At 38.3% G+C, this 24,221-nt stretch overlaps 2 protein-coding genes across 5 annotated transcripts in view; one reads left to right on the forward strand and one right to left on the reverse strand.

Moving 5' to 3' along the window:
• The window catches only part of LOC105084198 (uncharacterized), a 987,172-nt gene that overhangs the window by 448,530 nt on the left and 514,421 nt on the right, over window positions 1–24,221 (forward strand). Inside the window, exon 13 of one of the 4 annotated variants that reach the window (XR_012500992.1) lies at window positions 8,317–8,836. The exons of the other annotated variants lie outside the window; for them this stretch is intronic. The gene's annotated coding sequence lies outside the window, so the exon portion shown is untranslated. Of the gene's footprint in view, window positions 1–8,316; window positions 8,837–24,221 lie in introns of those variants that run through there. 4 annotated transcript variants of the gene reach the window in all.
• On the reverse strand, window positions 15,147–23,489 carry PRL (prolactin). Its single transcript, XM_074347917.1, has 5 exons — window positions 23,462–23,489; window positions 21,002–21,186; window positions 19,821–19,928; window positions 17,592–17,771; window positions 15,147–15,434 (listed from the first exon to the last, which is right to left on the reverse strand). The coding sequence occupies exons 1-5, from the start codon at window positions 23,487–23,489 to the stop codon at window positions 15,243–15,245; spliced, it is 693 nt and encodes a 230-aa protein (XP_074204018.1). The 3' UTR covers window positions 15,147–15,242.

Consider the following 24,221-nt stretch of genomic DNA (forward strand, 5'->3'; position numbering starts at 1 on the left):
TTGTTACCATAAGAGAACAAAGAATAGTTCGCTGCCTAACGCTTGGTTTTGCTAATGAAGAAAATATCTCTTCGCCACCACTAAGCTGTTGGAAGGCATTGCATAAAGAGGCTCCACAGTTGCTTCTTAGAAGTTAGAGCATATTTGCTTAACAGGCTGATTTTCTCCTCTAGTTTCATTTTGTTCACATTCATTCACCTCTTCTTTATCAGTTTCCCTCGTTTCCAAAATGTTTGGCTAATTATTATTTATCAAATTTTAAATTTGAAAGATAGTTTCACCAAAAAGAGTTTTTTCTTTTGTACCTCACTTTCTGAATTGAAAATACCTACATGTTCACATACAGCATGCAGCATAAAATTGTATTTGACAGTAAATAAAATGTTATACCAACTATTTGATGGAAGTAAGAAATAAAATCTTAAAATGATAGAGAACATATAACTAGACAAACCACTGCACGTTGTCAAATATTTGTTATAAAAACATATTGAAATAGAAAATCCATGTTACTATAAACAGTTTTAAAATATGGCTACTCTGAAAATTTTGGGATGGAAATATTCCTGTTAAGCTTTTTTGAAAATTTCTGTTCAAACTAATCCTATTCTAACTATCAGTAAATTGGAGTACATGAATTACCAAATATTGCAAGACTTACAAAAATACCATCATAGTCACATCCTTTTTAAATTCATTCTATGGTCTAGTGGCTCTAAAACATATAGTAATATTATGATAAAACTGTTGAAGGGAATTTTGGGATATATGTAGTAGTTGAAGAAAATGATACCTGTGTGACATAGAGCAAAAAATTGATATTAGAAGTAATTCACAAAAGATTCAAATTTTATAACAAATGATTTAAGAAGTCTTATAGTATGCTAATTTAATGTACATATACTAAACATTTTGAATTTAGTTCCATTTCACAATTAAACTTTTCACAAATAGTCTTAGTTAAAACAACAACAATAGCAATCTCCCTCATCCCCTAAAAATCTCTGACACTTTAGGAGAAATCAATTTAATTTTATTTTTAAACTTTTAAGAATATCATGGAGTTATGCTTTTCATGTTCAGTTCTGTTCCAAAGCAATAAAAACAAAAGTCCATGATATATTTATTTTGTCTTCCTCCAATCTTAGACTGATTGTATTGTTAGTCATCTGATTAAAAGTGTACACCAGCTTTGTTTTCTTGTCTTTTTTTTTTTTTTTAAACAAAGCAGGCTACTCAATTCCACATTGTTCCTGAAGAGAAAACAGGTTGTCAGCAAGTCTTCTACTATTGTAGATTTAAAGGAGATTCAGAACAGAACAAGAAAGCATAACATCACTGAGTCAATTAAAAATAATTTAAACTTCAAAAGATTAAGAAAAACCATGATAGGGATATTAAATACATGTTGTACAAACCTCTACACTGCCACAAGTGGACCAAAAATCAGCACTAAACTTTTTAACAATTAACTGAAAATGGTAACCTGAACAGTTCCATAATTCACAGAGTTTATATGTTTAAAAGTAGACCAATTGTTTCAGAGGCACAATTATTTTGTGTACTAATTCCAGAAAGAAGTTTCATGTAAGGTTTTTCATTATGAGGAAAATGTAAACAATGAGGGTAATGTAAACTACATTCTCTGTGAGATTTCTACAGAAGAGTTCAGAAGGTCTATTTTTAAAAAAATGATACACTTGATAGTTAAGAATTGTCTATTATAATATGACATGTTAATATATGTAAATTAACATTTAAATACAGCAATTAACCACATACATATATTACATGTTAAGTATATGTTTTCTTAGAGTATGACAACAAAGCAGAAAATAGAGAGGGCATCTTAGGTTCTATGGAAGTGCAAGGTGTTAAGTACCATGAACCAGCAAGGGCTTTAACAGACACCTGGCCATGCTATTTGTTCCCAAAGTAGGGGGTTCAGGTGCATCACTCCAAAACAAGTTATTAATTTGGCAAACTATCCATACAACTGCCTTATAATTTATGATCTTATGCAATAGGTTAACCCATTTGTTTCTCTAGGTATCTATTTTGCAATCAGTTTTACTATATAGAGAATGACCTGCTATTCAAGATTAACTGCTCTAAGGGTACTTTCCTTATACTTTAAAAAAAAAAAAAAAAAAAGGCCAAAGAGCACACATGATTGGTTTGCCTGCATGTATAATTTTCTCCATCCACCCTTGCTAGAGAACTTTGGGGACCTGTTGGTCCCTTCATCTGTATTGTATGAAATTACATCATGAGGAACTTCTTGCATCTTCCCCTAGGGAGTGAGAGGCTTCCTATGCACCCTATGTCCTGTTGGGTGGGCACATTAGCTTACCTAAAAGAATGTTAGTCCATCCCAATTCAGGCATATGCTTCTAAGCTAAGGCACAACATGGGACAGCTGCACTCTAGGTAACTGTCAAGGAATACTACCTGAAGCTCCCTGCTGCTCCAATTTTATGAAAAGCTCAGTTGAACAAAAGTATATTTATAAACACACACACACACACACACACACACACACATACATACATACATACACACACACATATACACACACACACACACACATACATACATACATACATACATACACACACACACACCCACCACTGGAAGGACATGAGTCCAGCTGCATTAACTGCGTTAATTGCTTACTGCTGTTGGCCCCTCGTATAATTGCCTTTACTGAATTGCTTTAGTGCAGTGCCCCAGCCTGGAGTGAGTAATTTTATAAGAAATGGCCTTATGAAACACGCTCCTGCATTTAGTGTAAGAATGCTGTTGGGTTTATTTCATCACCCGGTATCATCTTTATGAGGATTCATGGGGCAAGACTCTCTTACATTTCAAGAATTGCAGAATCTGTCCTGGGCCCCATTCCACCCCTCCCCCCCCCAACCTGTGCTAGGAATAAGGTACCTGATTGGGCCACATCTGAATCCTCAGCTCCCTGGCTCTGTCCCCCAAGGCCCCCTTGCACTGGATGCCAGAAAAGGTAGAGTCAACATAGGACCTTCTCCTAGCAAAGGTCTGGATCCACAAGCAGCTTGTGTATTCACTTTAGTCTTGGCTTTAACCCATTTCTTCTATTGTCATTTCCCCTTGATTCCATTTTTTATCTTCTTAGTTTTTATTTTGTCTTCTCTTAGTGTGGTGTATGGATTTTGAAAGCTCCCTTAAATAATTTATGGAAGTGAGTGTGAGACTTTTGAGAGCAGTAAAGGCCTTAACCTTTCATTGTTACACGTCCTCCGAGTCTAAGGACCCCTGTGTTCTTTAAGCTGCACCCACGTGCGGTCAGACTGTGCTCAAGATTGGCTCATTCTTCCCTCTGCAGGATTTTTCTGTGCTGAAAAAAAGGTATTTTACCGCCTTCCCCAGGAAGGGCGTGAAACACGGTTACTGTTGCATGTCACTTGTGCTGTGCTCTTTGAGCGTATAGATTTTAATATAAATAATAAATAATAAATATCTTGGAAGGATTAGATTCTGTGAGCTTAATGTTTTTGATGACTCAAATTGTCACTCAGTTTCTTGGGTGATTTAGTAAAAGATCTGAACTCTTCTCTGATATAAATACACTCATTTAATTAAAAAATGAAATGTTACATAATTTTCTTGATAGGAGTCGACAGTAAAGCAGAAATTCTGAGAAATGCTGTTACTAAACATTGTCAGTAAACTCATTTCTCCTGTGTCTGAAGATACTTCTCACTTAAATGGGGTAACAGAGATTCAGTAAATCCTGTGAGTCACTTCTGAGCAGTCAGACTTTTTGACTAACCGAGATGAATGTGGGAAAATCATCCTGATCAGTTTATCACTCATTGACTCACCCTCTATTCCTACTGTCCACGACTCTGGACCCTGTGCTCTTTTAGGTATTGAGGATGTAGTGATGAAAATTCAAAATCCCTGTCCTCGTGGAACTTATATTCTAGTCAGGAAAGACATAATAAACACACTAATGAATTCATAAACAAACAGATGAGATCATTTCAGATGATTGTGGATGCTATGCAGAAAAAGAGGTGGCTAAGTGTGGTGATGACTTTGGTCAGAGGGATGGGACAGGCCAGTGACCTTTGATACAAGACCCGAACGATGAGGGAACCAGCCATGCAGAGATGTGGGGAAAGAATCCTCCAGGCAAAGAGAGTAACTAGTGCAAAGGATCTGAGATGGGAGCAGGTTTGCATGCTCAGGGTCCAGGGAGAAGTCCTTTGTGGTTTGACCACAGAAATGTCACAAGTGGAGAGCCAGGAGGATGAGAGGCAGCCAGAGAGCAGGTCACTTGGGGTCATAAGCTGTGCAAGTCTTTTCTGTGGGGACCTTGAGAATGTCACCTAACTGGTCTTGGTCTCAGTGTCCAGAAATAAATGGGGAGGATGAAAGCTACTTCATAGGCTTTTTTTTTGTGCAGATGTTGCATGTTAATCAATGGTAGGTGCTTGGAAGACTGATTGGCACTTGGTAAGAAGTATATGTGTTATCTATTATTATTACGTAGATAGGCATGGTATAAATTTCCTCTGGCTAATAATCTCATGCCCTGATAGACTTATAAAGCTAGAATAAGTCTTAGTAATCATATGCAGTCTTGACATTTTACAGATGAGGTTTTAGCTCAGAGAGGTCACATGGCTATAGGAGTTCCACAACTAGTACGTGAATGTTTAGACTAGAGTCTTGATCTCCTGACTCAAGCCAAGACCTTTCTCTATTAGACAGTGTTGGTCTTTAGTTACCAACCTAGTGGCTTAGATTTATTTTCCTTAGTATTCACCTTATAGGGTTGTATTTAGAAAAGTATTATTGAACCTGTTTTTATATATATATATATATATATATTTTTTTTTTTTTTGTAGAGAATGAGATAGTTACCATGTTGGTAAGTGAATTTACAAGCTAATGATTTACTGATAATTAAAAGAAATTTGGAAATAATTCAAATTTCAGATTATTCTGTTTTAACTAACAGATTAGCCACAGATTCAGATACCCTATTTGTAGCTTTAGCATTTATACTTTTTGAGTAAGATGGACCTATGAAAATAGTTTTATTGTATCATCCATCCATTTATTCATTCATTCCCTCCACTGTGCCCAATATGAAGTGCCTGCCCTCATGGAAATGATACTCTAGTCAGAGAGGTAGGTAATAAACACATGAATAAATTAACAAATAATAAAAGGAGTAATTTCAGAGTAGTCCCCACAATATTTTAAAATGGGGAAATCAGTGATTTGTCATTATTATAGATAAGAATGTTAATCACTAAAACTGGAAGAGCTCATGATACTGGAAGTAATTAACTCATTTAAACAATTTATTTTCCAAGCCTCAGTCCTCTAGCCTCACTACCTACCAATAAACTAATGTTTTGCATAAATTTGAATGTAGTTATTATGCACATGATGTTGTTAACACGGGTTTAGGTTAATATGTAGCATAGTCTTTATTAAACCACCGCTGTATATGGCTACATTTTTTTATCCAAAGTGTATGATTTGGTGACTTGGAATAATTTAAAATTTTAACCTATCTCTTGCTACAACTTTGTTTTCCTCGACATAGGAAAGTTGGTTCCTGGGATAATTTTTCCCTTGGCTCTTTATAGGAAATCACTTACCTAGGAAAGATTTTGTTCCAAAAGTTCATTTGTAAGCCATTTTGAACTCATTTGCAATAGAAGTAGGCTTAACATGGTGATTGGTTTCAAGTACCAGTTCACAGAAATTTCTTTCTTTATTCTTGAAGCTGAAAGGTTATAGTAGTGATGCTTCCTTAAGTTCTGACACATTTGGTTTGCAAGGAGTAAACAGAGGAGATACACTTCTCTCCTTCTTTGAGTTCAGAACGGGATCCAGTCCATTCCTCGAAGCTGACGTGATCTCCGCTTTGCACATTCTCCTCTGCCTTCTGCACCCCTGCCTTCCCATGGCTCCCTTCTCTTTAGGCCCTTTTAAAGTTATACGGGTTTTTTTCCCAGTAAAAGCTGTGTCCTTTATTCTGTTTTCCATTTTATTGTAATAGTAACCAAAATTGATAACTGGGTATACAAAATGAATACTTTATTTTCAAGATACCACGCATTTACTTCACACTGTTGAAATGACTTCTTTTAATGTGTGTTCAGATAACTGTTTTTAGGAGCCAAGAACTTATTTTCTCAGGGTCCCTTTCCTTTCTTCTTTAACAGCACCTCCTGTTCAGTCAGGGCTGCAGCTGGCTTGTCCTCCAATGTTCATAGAAGTCCTTGTTTCTTGCTCTGAGACAGTACATGGGATTTGAAAGTCTGTGAGGTATCACTCAAGGCCAGCTTAGTCCTGTAAAGGAAGGCTGAAAAATTATAACGATGTTATTCTATTAGTTTGGGTTCACCCTGCTTTTGGCATCTGCTTTATTCTCTATATTGTCTTTGTGCACATTGCTGTCACTTTAGAGAAATATACCACATGGAGTCCTAGCCTAAGCAAAAAGCAAATGCAAGCAGTGAGTTTATCCCACACCACTCTAAAGGCAGTGCATAGGTCTGCTGCCCACCAGAAATAGATGCAGTTTACAGTATGTTCAATGCCATGGCTCATATTTTTTCATTTCCTCTTCCCAGATGAATAAATGGGGGGAAAAGAGAAAAAATTACTCCCATAAAAAGTACATTTTTTCCCCTCTGTTCAATTATGGAGGGACATCTATAAACACAGGCATAGAGCCCATGTTTGCAAAATGTTGTCTGATAGTCACTTTAGCTTCCAAATAAAAATTGTTTGAAAATACATTTAGGACATGTAAGCAGGAATATTGACATGTGTTATGTGATGTTTGGCTGAGTTCATGGATGCTATATGAACCTGCCTGCAGGAGCTTTGCTGGTAATTGTGTAACCTAGGAAGACACGGTCACGGATACAGACATTAGGGATCTATGGAAATTTAATGGTCATGTAGGAGAATTTATTTGGTGATTAAAGGAGTGTAACTTACACCAAATGTGAATAAAATTAATGAGACTTTTTAGAAATAGCTGAACTATTCAGTTTTTATTTTTGCAATTTCCAAAAGATGCAATTTACTGGGCCCAAGGTCACCATGGCAAACATGTGACCTTTGTCAATATCTACTGTTGAATTCTGGTTTCCAGGCTGCTTAAGGTATAGCATTTATTTGTTCATTGCAACTTTACCTCTGAAGTGTAAATCACATATGCTTATAGCATACTTAAAGTTTTAAGGTAAATAGATTTATGAGAGAGAGCAAGATTTGCGGCAGTATATGCCCAAAACTGTGTTTACTTGAAAAGTAGATTTTCAAAGAGACAGTCAAATTTATTGGAAAGCACATTGGAGTAAACTTAGGAAACTTTGTTTCTATTTCTACTTTTGCCATCTAATTTTAGGAGTTTAGGTAAGCGACTTAATTATTCTTGTATTTTTTAAATATATCTCTAAAATGGGAGGATCGTCTAGTTGATTTCCAGGGTTCTTCCTTTTCTACATATCCAATGAATCCCAGTGGGTAATTATCTGGGTTAAAAAAAAACCCTTTTATATGCCAAGAATATTAGCTGAAATATCTACAAAATTCTATAAAATGCAAAGAGAAGAAATCTAAATCATTGATTTTTTTAAACAACTTTTTTACCTGATCTGTGGTATGTATCTGTATTTATGTTTTTGTTTCTGGGCAGAGGCAGCAAGTTTTAGGCTCTTGGGAATAAAGAGACTTTTCAGGCCCTGCTGCCTGGGTGGTTGGGTCCTATCTGTTGGGTCTACCTACTCACCCTTGTATCCCCATTGTGAAAGGGAGTTTGAGGCTGGTGGAGGCTTCCCCGCCAGGTACTTGTTCTGACAGGATCTTCCCTGCTGTGGGGGACCAAGAGTGCTTCCTAGGCTGGCCTGCTTGCGGTGGTGGGATCGCCTTACAGGCGCCCCCTGGACGGGAGTCACAGGCAAGGGGGTGAATAGGCTTCCAGAACCCAGTTGCTTGTGTGTTATCTCTTGCTGTGCCGTGTGTGGCCGCCTCAGGGTCTTCCCCGGGGGAGTGCTTCTCCCCATCCGTCCCCCTTGCTGATTTGCCCAGCTCACCTGGTGTCCGTTCAGATTCAGTCCTGGGGAGGAATGGCCCTACTCAGGCTACCTTCTGATGTTAGGTTGGAGGTCAGGACAGTCTGGGCCTGGGTTTTGCCTTCTGCTGTTAGATGCTGCTGTGTTGCTCCTTCAGGTCCCAAAACTAGTTCACCTTCTTCTTACCAACTGTCAGAGGTCTCCTTTAGTGACCTTTGGTTATTTCCAGAATCGGAGTGGTCACAGACTGATCCAGGCCATCCTGTCTGGGCCAGAAGTGTGAGGTCCGGTTTACACCTTAGGAAGACATTTCGGTGAAGGAGGTTGTGGAGGAAGGTGGAAAAGACCCCACGGTAGGCGGAGGCGGGGGGGTCCTGGAGCCCCTTTCTCTTTGGAAGACACGGGGAGCTGAGAAAGTATGCTAGATGAGAAGCACATTCACCTCTGAGTGAGTACACTTGCTGCTTCATCCAACTTTACATCCTTTGTATTTCTTCGTTAATTCTCTTTACAAATGGATATATATAATGATACCCACATTACATTAAGAACTGTTTTTACAGGCCATTGTTCAGGTTTTGGCATGACTTAGATTTAAGTCCTTGAAGAAAAGAAATCTATTGTAAAATTTGGATTATTTAGCGGTCGATGAATTGATGGAATAATAAAAGGACTAATGGTAATTACTTAATTGAGCTTACAAAATTTTATGTATGCATATGAAGAGAGATATTCACATATAATTTTATTCCCAACCCCTTGTGGCATTCTGAGAGCTCTGATTTAAATTGTATGTAAAAGAAATTATTTTATTATGTGAGTTAAACAACTGTAGTATAATTGTGTGTGTGTGTACAGAATCCATTAGTCCAGTGATCTTAAAAGTGACTGTCCTCATCCTTTTGGGAAGGAAATATTAGCATTTCTGTTTATTTTTATCTGTCATTTAAGTTGCATTTTGCGTATATTTTTAAATGTCACAATAACTTAGAATAACAATAAATGTATATAGTATTTTTACATCATCTAATTTTGAGCACTGATAGTCTAGTGTAAAATGAAAGTAATTTGGAGATTAGTCCTTTGGGAAATGGGAAAGTATCAATTTTCTGCATAAAAAGTTACTTTGGGGGAGTTGACTCTAAGATAATTTATATAATCTTTCAGTTCAACTGAAGAGAGACAATGTTTAGAACATTCATGTTTGCATGAGTTTGCGTAGAGCCTCAGAGATGGAAACATTTTTTTAAGTTGTGCGGAAGAGAAAGACATCTGCTTGGACAGGGCAGAGCTTGGGTCTGGGCGTGCGGGAAAGCACGGGTTTGCATGATTTAACAGAGGAAGTCAGCTGTTGCTGCTCTCAGTGGGCTCTAACCTGTCGTTCAGAATCACTTTCCTGCCTTCACCAGTACTCCCTGAACTCCTCACTTTGCTTTACTGTTTATTTTTCCATAACACAGATAGTGTGTTAAAATACTACATAATATACTTGTATTCATGTTTACGGTGGGTTATCTGTCTTCCCCCAGCTAGAATATAAGTTCCACATGGATAAGTGTCTACCTGCTTTGCTCATTTTTGTAAACTGAGCACCTACAATAGTGCTTGAGTCAAGTGGAAATTAATGAAATATTTGTTAAATGACCAATAGCAGGATACTGGGCTGGCATATCAGTTTTAGGATTGAGTGGTTTTTAGTAGCTACTGCAGCTAAACTGTTCTGCAGTTCATGTTACAAGGTTAGACACTTTTCTGTTTTCTTTACTAGCATAAACATAAACTACTTCAGGAGATAAGGTTTTAGACCCAATATGCTAGCTAGAATGTATCTTTGGAAAAAAAAAACTATTAGTTGATTTGCTTTTTTAATCCAAAATATACGTAATTCCTTTAAAAAAACTTTACATATATATTAGTGTATGTGTGTGTATATATATATATATATATATATATATATATATATATATGTATTTTAGGTATACAGCATAATGATTATATAATCATTACTTATTACTAACACTGACACATAACATTATATTAGTTTCAGGTACACAATATAATGATTTGATATTTGCATATATTGCAGAATGATCACCACAATTAGTCTAGTTAACATTCGTCACTATATGGTTATATTTTTTCTTGTGATAAGAACTTTTAAGACCTTTTAGCAACTTTCAAATACACTGTTAAGTATATTCTTCTATTGACTTAATGCAATTAAGTGGGACAAGTGGCTCTGAGTCTTAGAATCGAAGAATCATGTATAAACGGAGCTGAATAAGTCTCAGTGCCAATTCATATAGAGCTTTCTTGAAAAATCCCCCCCCCCCCCCGGATTAGGCCCACCTGGCTCCCATCTCACTGGTATGGTGTGTAAGCGTAGCTGTTTTTAAAACATATGTTATCTTTTCCACTTGTCCATGCGTTACTTTCTAAATATCTTTCAGTGCCTCATTTGTCTTCCCTATCTTTCCTACCCGAGTAGGTTATAATTACTGCAGAAGATTACTGAGTAGCGGATTCTCAGCTGGCTACCCACCGGGCATTTTGGGACGAGCCTGGGAAGGAGTCATTCCAATGTTAGAATTTTATTTTCAGGGGATTAGAAAGCTTTTCAGTTTCAAGGGTCCTTCAATATGAATATTATCTTAGGAATGGACGCTTTTTAATTATTTGTTTGATTCGTGATTAGCTGACCATCTGCTTAGAGTAAGACAATGAAGGGATAGTAAACAGGGATGGATTCAGGAAAAAGGAATGAGAAAGTCTTGGAGAAAGTGGACAGATGTTGAAAGAGAACATTACTTACGGTCTGTTTGGGTTTGGGGTCTGGCTGGCTCTGTAAAGAAATGGATTGTTTGCATTTTATTTCCATTCATCCACTGTGCTTTACAATGTGTGTCTTATTTAAGTGGTGAAAGAGACTGCTGACTTACTGCTTGTTATTACTGGGTAGTGATGCTTTGGTTCTGGTATTTGATAGAATCTAGGAGGGGCTCTTGAGTGTTATTTCTGTGATTTGCTAACGTAACTAACATTTTTGATGGTTTCTGGTGCAAAGTCAGTGAACTACGAGAAAGCAAAATTTAGATGCACTTGGACAAAACCTTAATTTATCTCCTCTCTTCTGTCTGAATTTCCCCTTTACTTACTCATCTAGTTCCATGTTTTTGGATGCCTTTCTGACTCTTTCGTCTGCCTGCTTCCCTATGTCTATTTAAAGCCCATTTCTTTTCCCACATCTCTCGCATCCTTTGATTCTTTTCATTTGACAGAGCCCTCTTTGATTTTCTTTTAGTGTCATAATAATATTCCTACCTGTCTCTGGACTGCTGTTTTTTCTCTACTAGTCCCACACTCCCACAACCCTTGAAACCAGGTTAATGTTTTTATTTTCCAATTCTGGGCATACTGCTCTCTCCTACTATAATTTTCCAGTTTCCTGTTGCCTTGTAGAATAAATACAAACTCTCCAAATTGGCATAAATGATCCTCCACGATGTGAAAAACATCCTTACAAGGTTTTCCCCATTATTACCCTACAGTAATGAGTATAGCATATCATGGGAGCATACTAAAGAGAGATATCACATGTCTCTTTAAAAAAATAAACATTTCTTATGTTTTGGTCCAACTTGATTATTCACTGATACCTTAAAATGCTGTTAAGTCTTACTATCTCAGTTCCTTTTGCCCAGGGTATAGGAGATATATCATAAAATGATTCTCAGTGAATTGGCAGATGGGCTGTCTTCCTATTTTTGCCCACCAGTATCCCATCACAGCTCCATCATAAAGCCACCACAATTGTGTCATTCCAAAAAAACCTCCTTGTTCTCCCATCCAGATATCTTCTAGCTGTCCTTTAATTCACTGTAGCACTTTGTTTGGCATCACCTCTTATGCTGACTTTTCTCTTTCATATAATATAGTAATTTACATGTTTATGCCACCCTCTCTCCACAGTTTGAGAGCCAACTTTTGGAAAGTTGAGTTTCTTGTTTTAACCTCGATATAAGTTCTTGTTGTATCCATCACATGTGATTTGCTCATCTGTGAGATCTGTGAACTTCAAGGGTTTTTCGTTTGTCTGTGTCTGTTTGGTAACCACTGCTACTGTTCTTACTATAGCAGGGCCATTTCTTCACATGTAATCTTACATGGAAATCTGTAAAGAGGGAAACAATAGACTCACTCTGGTTGGCAGGAGAGTGATTGTTATATTCTTTCCAAATATCCTCTCTTCAGCTACCCCTTGCTGACTCTACAGAACACCTATGGCTCTGCTCAGTATTGTCTGAAATCTCCAGTATTCAGTTTATATGTCACAGTCAAGCAGGGAGAGGCCTTTCAATATCACCACCTCGGTTGTTTATCTGAAGTCTTAAGTTTATGCTTGGAATAAACTTTTTAGGAGAAGAATACATGGAGGTGTGTGGGGGCTAGTGGTGAATGTATGTTTCCTACAACTGCATTGTCCCCCTTATTGCCAGATTTCACCTCTGATAAATACCATCCTCTCTGTTGGAAATATCTCGACATTGATGGAAAGTTAAGTGGGTAACACAATAGAATTAGATATTTCCATCAATAAATGAGTTAGAAAGTGCATACAGGTTTTTTTCCCCCCATAGTCTTCTGCCTTTTAAAAGAAGAAAGCAGAAATATGAGAGAGCTGACATTTTGCATACATGCAGGAGCAAAGGGAGGGGTTGATAGATTGGTTTTGGGGATAGTATTCTGTTGTGTTCTGAAAGGTTTGGGTCATCACAGCTAGAGACAGGAGCCTCTTAGACCGAATAACCCTGGCTCTGAAGGAGAAGGTTGGTTTTGCAGGACAGTGTTCCTATACTTGTGTGAAAGCTTTCTTTGTGTGACAAAGACAATTTTCTTGCCTTGGATTCTGATCCTAGGAGGTGTCCAGTTTTGTTCATTTCTAGAGCTATGGCAAGTCAATTAGTAACAGTAAAGAATAGTCCTAATACAAGGGAAAATTGTAGAAAAGGAAGAGACAAGAGGAAATGGAAGTAAAAGGAGAATAAGAGATGATATTTGCTCTTAGGGGATAAAAATGAAAGCAAATGTATTTGGGTCTTCACCAAATACAGTATTCTAATAGCATCTTATCCTTCACAAGCCAAGGCTTGTACTTCTTTTTCCTTCCTTCCATCTCCCTCCTCTTTCCTTTCTCTTCATCCTCCTTCCTGTCTACCTTTTTATTTTGTCTGCATCAGGATGTTGGATGGGCTATTTCCCATTGCCTGTTGCCTAGGAATTCCTGCCAAAGCCTTAAAGATGCTGCAGAGACAGCCTGGCAATACCACTGCCTTCCCAGGAGAGCTAGCAGAGATTGGGCCTCATTCTAGATTGTGCAGAGGCAGCTGAACAAGCTGAGCTACCCTAATCCAGTCACCTCTCTCCATCTCAATAAACAGGGACTAAGTAGATGAGGAGGCTTTTGCAATTCAGGGTCCTTGTAAGGAATGTTTCTAAGGCCAACAATCTAATAATTGACAAAGATAGTTACTCATTGGTCCAAAAGAAGCAAAGAATGGCACCTCACTCCTCAGATGAATGTCTTTTTATGAATCCAACTTTCTGTGTCTCTGTGACCAGAAAGACAAGAGAATTGTCCTGCGATCCCAGGATGGGGTCAGATGCACGCCAGTATTATTGCCATTCAGTTTTTTGGAGTGGTTATGGTGTATGACTTTCCTGTGAGAGAGCTAGTAGACAGCTGACCTTAAGCCAGGTAATTCTCTCCAGTAGGGTATTTGCAGAGTGAGGGCCCAGCAGCAGAGACTGGGAGGTGCCAGAATGTTTCCCCTGGTAAAAAGAAAACAAACAAAAAACTATGCAGTAAGTTATTCCCGACTGTTGAACGTCCTGGAAGATCACAAGGTGCCCCACAACAAAGACGCTTGTCACTCCCAGGGAATTCCAGATGGGTCACTGTTGGCTGTGAGAAGGCTGCAGTAGCTCTACGTAAGTCTGTGACGTCAGGGTGTTTCCGTCTCTCCTTATCCTCTGTCCCATTCCAGCACAGCCAGAGGAATGAGGATCTCGATTAGGGAGGGAGAAGAAGCCTTGCAGAAATTGACTGCATCTGCTCTCCCTGGGAGGTCCCTTGAGCCTCAATAGAGGAGAGGAACACGTAAGTAGGTCGAATATGAGATGGAATTGAAACTTGACTGGACTGGGCTTGTGAAACCCGGAGGGACTAGAACGTATGAAATATGTACAAGATGGCACTGAGTTGACGGGAATCCAGCAGAGCGTGGCTGAAGACAGGGAGGATAAACCCATTTCACGTTTGTGTTTGCTGTGGTCTTTGGGTCCCCCTTGAAATTTCATGTTGAAATCCTAACCCCCAAGAGGTGATGGTATCCATAGGTGGGGCCTTTGCAAGGTGATTAAGTTATGAGGTGGAGCCTTATGAATGAGATCAGTGCCTTTATATATGAGGTGCACAGAGCTCCCTAGCCCCCTTCCACCATGTGACACCTCAGTGAGAAGTGTGAGACCGGAAGAGGGCCTCCCCTGACCACGCTGTGGAAATCAGTGTCTGTTGTTTGTCAGTCTCTGGTACTTTGGTAGAGCAGCTCGGAAAGACTACGACAGTATCCTAACAATTTTTAGACAGTTCAGTAAAGCTCATGCTACTGGCGTACATGGCAGTTTCCTAGCACTTACATTTTTCTGTCCTAACGCTGTGAAAGCTGGCTGACAGTATGTGGCCGGCTTTCATAAAGAATCCTGAGAATTCAATCTTCTTGGGAGCGTGACTAGCATGATTAAGAATTACCTAATTCTTTGAATCTAATGACTTGACCCATCATAATTTGCGGTGATTCCAAAATAAGCTGTTAATAGTCTTATTTGTAATGCTAGCCTCTGCTGTTTGTGACAGATTTTAATAGGAACTTCTCAATGGTAGGGATGGATTTTCTTGTGATTGTCTATGAAATGAAGAGCAGAAACTTTGATAAATTGTCTTTTTAGATTTTGACGTCTCTACAGAGTCCATTTTTATTTTTTGAGATGAGACCCATTACAGCTAAGCATGCATTAGGAAGCTATAAAACTAAGAGAAGGTTGCTATGGGATGGGTCATTAGGAACTGTCTCAGAAATGGACGGAATGGATGTGGGCTTAGCAGTTGCTGTCGTAGATGATTCGGCACTTGAGGAGCTTGAGATAATTGTCGATCTTATGTGAATCCCTGCGTAGGCAGTGGAGCAGGTTATAAAAAGCAAAAAGGCGAGTGTCCTCATCAGCCATCTGCAGGGATGGAAGTCCAGACCACACAGAGTAGATCTCATTTTCCTTGACTCCAGGATGAACCTATATCACCCAAAAGATAATGACTTATTATTACTTTTATTAGTATTTGCTTATCTTTGTTCCTTCTGATTGTCACATTAAGATTTGGGGAAGACACCATGAATGCAAAACTCTCTAGATGAGGATTTTTTTTTTTTGAGTCACTGTATCAGAAATCTACCAGTGATCTAAAAATTAGAAGCAGAACTCAAATGTAAGTTTTCTTAAATGTATGTGATCACAGATGCAGTCTGCTTGGACAGGAGTAAAAAGATGGGGAACCAGAAAGTTGCTGTTTGAATATAGATATGAGTGTGATAAAGGAACACAATTCTGTCACTCGAGGAACTACTGCATGCCCTGAATCTTGTCTCTGATATACATGTTTAACCGTATTTCTTCTGAAAGGTCACCATCATTACTTTTATCTGTCCCCTCTTTGAATGGATACCGTTCTCTGTATAGCATATGTATTAAAGGCCTTAGAAATGATGAGGATTGTACTAGGTGGTTTAAGGGGCATATAATCTAATGATGACTGTGACTAAGAAGTTCTGCTGAAATAGTCAGGAGATGTTCACAATCTAGCCAGGACATATAACCCCCTAATTTCCATGAAGAATATGTGCTTTCTTTTGATGTCTCTGGGCTGGGAGGTACTGGAAAAAATACCTGTAAAAAGGGGGTGAGGGATCGGTGGTAGGGTGGGGAACAAGACTGTGATAACAAAAGAACCCTAAGCAGCATGAGGGAAGAACACCATACGTCTTCATACTGATGAGCCTTGATTAGTGTGCTGGGAATCCCTGGAGAACCACGAGACCAAGTCACCAGCTTGGGAGCTCTGGATGTCTGCAAGTTGGAGGGGCTTCTATGTACAAATGTGGGATAACTGTAGACCCTGATTTGCTAAACTAACTATCTCCTGCAGAGGACAGATATATTTTAAACCTGAGATTCCTTATTGGAATTTGAAGTATGTGTGTGTATATGTGTATGTTGTCTTGCTTTATATTTATTTTTTAATTTTTTGTGCTCGAGCCCTAAGACAAAATTTACTGTGCAAAAGGCAAGGATATGAAGAATAAATAAGTAACCAGTGAAAAATAACAAAATGCAGTATTATGGAACAGATGAGTGACCTCAAAAAATAGTCCCACAGGAATGAAAAAAAAAAAAACAACTTGAAAATCTAGGTGTTGATTTCGTACATCCCAAGGTTAAAATGTGCTTTGTATTTGTGTTGGATATATTCTTCTCCCCTGAAAATTACAAAAGTGACACACAATAACATGTACCTTGTGCACAATAAGAGAAATATAAAAGTGCTCCTATTATGCATATAATCATATTTTTCTTGAGATGATACGTTATTTCTGAGATCTTCAGGAAGCTGCTTAGATGCTACCTCACTCCTGTTGAAATTATCCCATCTAAATGGAGATATTGCAAATATTAACTCAGTCTAAGTATGAGAAATTACTTGGGGAGACTAAATGCAATGATAAAAGTTTTGATTTTGGGATCCCCCCAAAACCCCCAAAATTTAGGATGGGGAAAACTCTGTAAATTATAAAAAAAAAAAAACAGAAAAGAAGCATCCCCATCTTTTGTGACCCACTGAAATCTAGTGCTTGTGGGACAGCATTCATGCCATAGCCTCATCTTTCAGTCTCCTTCCTTCCCTGACAGATATCCAGCAGAGAGGAGAGGCTTGGGAGGAAGAAACACCGTCCAATCTGATTTTGATTCTCTCTTTTCTCCCTTCCATTCTCATCCTTGGGTTTGGGGCGGACAGAGAAAGAAGATGAGGGAAGAGTCTCAATAGCAGATGTCTTGAGATGCTCTGAAGGAGACATTTATCTTGCAAATTCTATTCTGTGGTTTTCTTTCCCTTGAACGTATTTCAAACACTTGTCCCCAGGAAGAGGCAGGCTTTTGGTGGATTTGTGTGCAGTGTAGGGAAGGCTGCACCTGTCAAAAATCTCGGTAGAATCCTAAGACTCACTTACAAAAGGATCTATCATTGTGAATTACTTGGCTCTTGCTTTATTTAATAGCAGCCAAGAATGTAGAATGCCTGCATCTTGTTTCTGCAAAGTGAGATATTTCCGAACTCATTCCTCATCACAGAGATCACCTGTGAGGAAAGCAAGGCGGCGTCAGGAGGCTGCTCACCTGGCCGACTATCTTCTCCATGCCTTCTAGAAGTCGTTTGTTCTGTTCTTCAATCTCTATGGCTCTTGAGAGGATAGCGTCTGGGGCCTCTTGCATACCCCGCACTTCTGTGACTAGATGGTACAGGGGGTCATTCCAGGAGCGCAGCACTCTGAGTACCAGGTTCAGAAGGTCTTCGTGCTGCGCAGCCATGGGAAACAATCGCAATAAATAAGCCCGATGCAGTGGATTCAGTTACGTGTGATTTTTGCTCAGAGAGGCTGACCTAAAATATCTTTGTTATTCCTGTGTGTTTGCAAAAATTTTTGAAGGTGGTAAAGGCTGTCAAAATATAAAATGTAAGCTATGAGCTTACAGTTTGCTAAAATTAAAAAAGAAAAGTCTGGCTTATTTAAATAACTAATTCTTTTAATGAGTTCTAATTTATAACATGAAGAATTTTGTCTTTCCATCTTTAATTCTACCATCCAGTCCCTCAGTGGATTCTTTTCTATGTGACTGCTTTGCTTGTCCACGGAGGGGAACCTGAGCACTTTGTTGGAACTGTATGTGCCGATGGACCCTGACTCGGGAAAGACAGAGTCCACCAGTGTCAGGGGCAAAGGGCCCACATCATTGTCACTCAAAGATTGATTCATATCAGTGAATCAAATCATTCATTAATGTATTCATTTTTGATTGGTAGCTTTATTTTATGAGATTAGGACAGAGAGATAACAAAGAAGACATGGCATTTGTAAATGGGCTTCCCTCAATCTATGCCGATACCAGTCCCCATGCTGCTACCAGAGCAGTCTATGTTGTTGACATAGGTAGATGAAAACAATTGCACAGTAGCAGCATTCATGGAATTCACAGTGGAGGGTTTTGCCCCTTACTACCAGGATCAGGCATGAAACGCCAAGGGGCTGATCATCTGTGATTTAACATGCTTGCTTTCCTGGTGTCCATGAACTAGTCTAGTGGTAAAGGAAATGAAGAATGGAAAGAAATTGCATAGACATTGTAGTGGAAACATGACTAGGATATGAAAATAAGGAGCTGGAAGGGAATGCAGATTGCATAGTGAGTGGCGGTTTGCTAGGGGCATGGTAGCATAACGATTAAGAGAGTTCTGAACTGGATAAAGCCTATACTGACTTCTTGCTACCCATGTGACTGGTGCAAATTCTATAACTTCTCTGAGCCTTGGTTTCCTTACTTCAGTATGGGTAATACCAGTACCTAAGTGATAGGATTTTTAGTGAGGATTAAATATAGTAATGCACATCACATACGTTGTATGGCAGTGTAGTAGCTCTCAATAAATGTTAAATTTATTAAAAAAGTTTTCTCCATCTTCACCTTCTTCCTTCGTTTTATTGTCATCATCATCATAATTATTTATGAGCTTAACAGACAGAGTGCTGGTGTCATTAGCAAAGTCTTAGAGAACAGATTGTATTTAAGGGAGAGATATATGTGAAAATATTTAAGTCATGTTAAGGCTGTGGTTGGGGCAGAGAATCAGAAGGGAGAGATGATGATAATAAAAAATAAAATGAGCTAGGATGAATGATCAGAGCTTGGTGTGCAGACTTTGTTGTCATCATAGGAGAGGCCATGGCTGTAGCTGTGAGAAGCGAAACAATATTTTATAGGACCTGATTTGGGGGGAGACTTATAGTTAAGAATAAGAGGTGACAGAGGAGTCAGTGAAGAATGAAGAAAGAAGTAGGTGTCAGAGAAATAGAAATAGAATCAGGAGAACCTTGAAAATTAGAGGAGATGGCTCGAATGGTGCAGGGGTCTGTTGTGTTAAATGCTGCTCGTGGAGGAGTCACTGGTAACAAGGAATAAGTGAACCTGGGTTTGTATTTCTCACATATCCATGAATTTTGAAAATCTAATGTTTTATACATGGAAGTCCAGTGTGGTTCATGCTTTCACACAGTATAATATATGCAATCCTCAGTCTACTGCATGGATTAAAATAATGCATGGACAATTTGTAGATCTGTTACTTCTTTGGCTGCTACACATCTTTAGTCAGCACTTGATTTTGCTCATACTTCGTCAACTACATAGTGCAATTTCTCTTTGCTCATTCTTCCTCCACATTTATCTGCATGTGCAGTTAGCATTACCTGATACAGTGCAGTTATGGTTACCTGATAGCACTGCCTCTAATAATCTGCAGCCTGGTAACACCTGTGTACTATTTCATTTGGGTGAAAAACTCAGACTCACGTGGATCTGTTGGGCTTGCTCTTTGTCTTCAGGGGTGGAGAGAGAAGAGGTGTGGCAACTGTTGATGGCTTTAGTCATGAACCCTCTGCCCTGGGCATACCGTTTGTCCTGAAAGTGGTCAACAAGTGCAGTTAGTTAGTCATTTGGGTATTGAATAAAATGAACCCACTACCAGAATATGAACACATTTGATAGGTGTGTAATTTTTAAAATGAGAGCCGCACAAAAAGTCATTCTTTTTCCTACTTTTTCTTTCCATCATCTGTATAAAAAAATTTTTTTCATCTGACTTTTCTATCCCTTCTTTGCTATTCCCTTTTTTAATTTCCCCCACCCGCAAGTTATTATTTGGCTAGCAAACACTAAAAGTACACAAAATATGAAATGTTAAATATTTTATTCAGTATCATTTTTTTCAGTATTTGAACTAAGTATAGTGCATATGTACCTATATTTAGCCATTTAATCTCTTGCTTACTGTGTGCCAGAAAAATATGCTCCCTTAACAGAAATTATAAGATTATAACCTTTCTTTGACTGAGTCCACACACCTCTAGCTTAATGTTCATCTTAGATGTAGAATACAGTTTTGTGACCCAAACGGTAAGTCAGAAAAACATGGCATAAAAATCTAAGAAATACTAAGCAATAGACTGAGAGTAAGAATAGACAAATCTAGCTGACACATTAATAGAGAAAAACTGAACTTCAGCAAAATATGTGAAAATTTAAAGAGATTACTTGGAGGATTTGGAAAAAAAAAGGCCAGTCAAAAAATGGAGAATGAAAGAAAAACTAGTGAGTAAAAAGAACTACATGAATATACATTTAATACAAACACTGAGCCACATATTTTATGAGCTGTCTGCTCTACTGCCGGCTCTTTGACCTAAAAAGAGTTAACATACAACTTTCAAAGTACCTTCATGAAAAAGAGTAATTGTTTCCAATTAAAAACTCAATTAAAGGAAATTAAAAAAAATTAGTACACTCTTGAAGAATCTTTGAGATTTCACAAAACTGACCCTTTCTTCTGTATCTTATGAGCTGATGCATTCTCCTACCCATAAGGTGTATTATTTGAAATTTGGCTGATGTAGCTTTCTTGTTTAGAGTGTGGTGTAGCCCAGCCACTCACATGAAGGTTCCTTCTGGAAAGAAGCCAGAAGTGTGGTACTTACAAACTCATTGAACATTTCCGAGGAGAGGTTATGGATGTAGTGGGACAGGATGACTGCGCGGTCAAACAGGTCTCGAAGGGACACCTGGCAGTTGACAGCCCCGCTGGGACAGATGGGCAGGGAGGCCACGCTGTTGCACAAGAGCAGATTTGACACCAGCAGCAGCAGGAACAAGAGCGACCCTGCTTAAATAAAAACAGAGCCACTCTGAGATGATCTGTTCAGCTGAGGTTATCAAAAGCCTTCCTGTCCAGGGAAGCCTTATCTCTTCCCATTGCCCTCAGCATGATTTGGTGCTGTAATAGCTGGGGCGTGGAAGAATCAACACCTTCCACTGTGTAAATTTAGATACATAATTATATTTGCACAGATATACAGTTTGAGAAGTAGGTTGCTCCCTGCATTTTTGTATTGCTCCCAGAAGTGCTTCTGGGCTTTGCAAACATTTGGAGCTTAAATTAATTCTCAGCCAAAGTGTTTAGGTCATTCTCTTCAGATAGTTTAATGTGTTGGGAGTTTCTGCAGATTTTCAGCAGCCCGGCTCTCTAGGAGCTGTCATTTTTAAACTCTGTGTTGACTACCATTTGCATTTTAGACGCTGAAACAGCCAGAAGAGAACAGTTGATCTTTCTGGTTTACCTTCATGCCTGATAAGAATAAACACATGACAGATTGATTGCTAATATTGAGTACAAAGAGAAGTCTAAGATACAAAGGATGCTGTAGCCTAGATATGCTAACTCACCTTAATAACCCTGTGCATTTCCCTGATACTTTGCCCAAAGCTTTAAAATTTTTAAAAAATTGTGTTTGACAATAACCCTGTGAGATAGCCTTGACCTTCATTATTATGATCAAATTATATTAATGAAATAAGGGTTAGGGTATGTGATTTCCCCTAAGTCCCATTATTAGCAGGTGAAAGTGGCTTGACACCAGTACTGTTATCTTTTCACTTCCTCATGTCACATCACACATGTGTCTGGGCTCTGTCTGCATATGTGTAATAGGGACCATGTCACTATCTGTGAAGACTCATAGTTTGCAGAGATCATTGCCATTACTTGTAAAGAACAATGTTTTGCCTTTGATTACATGATTAACAGTGACCCTAGAAAGCTGATTTTATCTTCTTGTTCATTTTTAAAATCTTTGACAGTTATCAGAGATGAACTAGCCACCAATTTGGTATCTTAGCAGATGGACAGATAGGAACCACAAAAATAATTATTTATACTTTCAAAAGGAAAGAAACAATGTATTAAAATCAGTTTTTAACTTGAGACTGCTCCAGAGGAATATTTAATATGAAAATGTGTTTATCAGAAAGCTCATTTCCCGTGGAATCTTCAGTACATGTAATTGGAAGTGTCCAAGATAAAACTGGGGAAGTGCTAAGATTCGTGGTTAAAAAAAATACCTAACCCTAAATATCTAAAAATATCTTAAAAAATGATGTAGTATAGAGTGTAACTAATCAACTTTTAGCTGCAAAGTAAAAAATATTAATGCTGTGAGATGATTCATGTAACAGACTTAATTTTTCAAAAACATGTTGTTTCCAAAGAGTTTATTTTAGGTACGCTGTAGTCATGTAACAGCTGATTAGGTGTCTTATCTCCAAGTATAAATAAAGAGTGCTTTGCAGATAGAGAAATTGGAACATTAGTTCTAGGAAATTCATAACTGGATAGATATTCTTTAACTCTGACTACATTTATCTGTACCTTCATTATCTGAAGGATTTTCACAGTCCAAAATGAGATAAAATAAATGTTTTTGTTGTTTCATAAAATAAATTTTATGGTTGTTACTAATTTCTTTTTCTTGCAAATGTCAACCAAGAAAGTGAAGGCAATTAGTTATTACTAGCCTGTTTTTCCTTTTAAAATGTTATTTGGCTTAAACCCAATCGACAAAGTACTGTAGGAGACAACTTTGCTGTCATTGTCTATATTATGGCTGCAGAGTTAAAAGTTTTATCAGGCTGATTCATCTTGGCCAAACCACATAAGAGGCCTGGGAACTAGAAAATGTTAGTTTCTGCCTTCTAGAGTTTTGATCAATTAGACTCGGAGACACTTCTGGTCTTATTTCAGTCCCGAGTTTCTCAACTTTGGCATTATTGGCATTTTGAGCTGGATCATTCCTTGTTCTGGGGGCTGTCCTATGCATTGTAGTATATTTAGCAGCATCTCTGACCTCTATGCCACTAGAGACCAACAGCATCCTTCCCTGAATTAAGACAACCAAAAACATCTCTAGACTTAACCAAATGTCTCTGGAAGGTCCTCTTCTCCTGTGCCCTCTATACAGTTGCTTTCTGATTATGATTAGATCGATTTTGTAAACTGTGTAATCATGAAACCTCCTGCGAAGAGAACATTAGCTAAAATTTCAAAGTAATACCCCCGCAGGAGTGTTGATAAAGCCAACAACTCAGTGAGTTGCTGCACCTACCTTTCTGTGATGACCCTTTGTTGTCCATGGTGGTGATGATTTCGAGAAACACACTCCACCAGAGATCTGGTAGTCCTGCAGCTTTCTCTTTCCCAGATAATTGGCTTTATAAGCCTTTGACATCTTCATGAATAGATTTAATCAGGCATTCCCTTCCTTTTGCCCGTCATCTATTTTCGTCATTGAGATTACCCCCGTAATTTCAAACATCAAATGGTATTTTATTTCTTATTCATATTCAGGAAGACATACTGGCCAGAAATGAACATCTTGGAAGGATTTTGATTAATTAGACCGAAAGGAAATGAGAGAGATAGTGAAGGTGAGATCTGGAGACTAGTTTGGGTTGGAGGACCTGTAAAATCACCGAAGTCATATACTTTAAAATTTACTTTTATGCCTCTGCAGTTTCTTAAATATAGCATTATTTCTCACTAAGGTGTCTCATGTATTATCAAAGGGTGTTCTTTTTTTCACCCACTATTGCTGGGTGAAGTCAAGATTTCAAAACTTACACAGGGAATACCCCGAAATATAGAGTAAGGATGAGTAAGTTTTTCAGTTCCTGTTACACACTCAATACATTTCCCTTATTTTTTCTTGATCTTACACACTCAGTTTTGGCCTTTTAAAAATGACATATCTGTATGGTAAAACGTACATTTTCATTTGTTTATCTCTTTCGATTTTAACATGTATGTAAAGTTGTATTTTCATCCCCCGTTTACAGATTGAAAAATGGAGGATTGGAGAGATTGAA

This window comes from Camelus bactrianus, chromosome 20 (genome assembly GCF_048773025.1).
Source record: "Camelus bactrianus isolate YW-2024 breed Bactrian camel chromosome 20, ASM4877302v1, whole genome shotgun sequence".
NCBI classification, from domain to species: Eukaryota; Metazoa; Chordata; class Mammalia; order Artiodactyla; family Camelidae; genus Camelus; species Camelus bactrianus.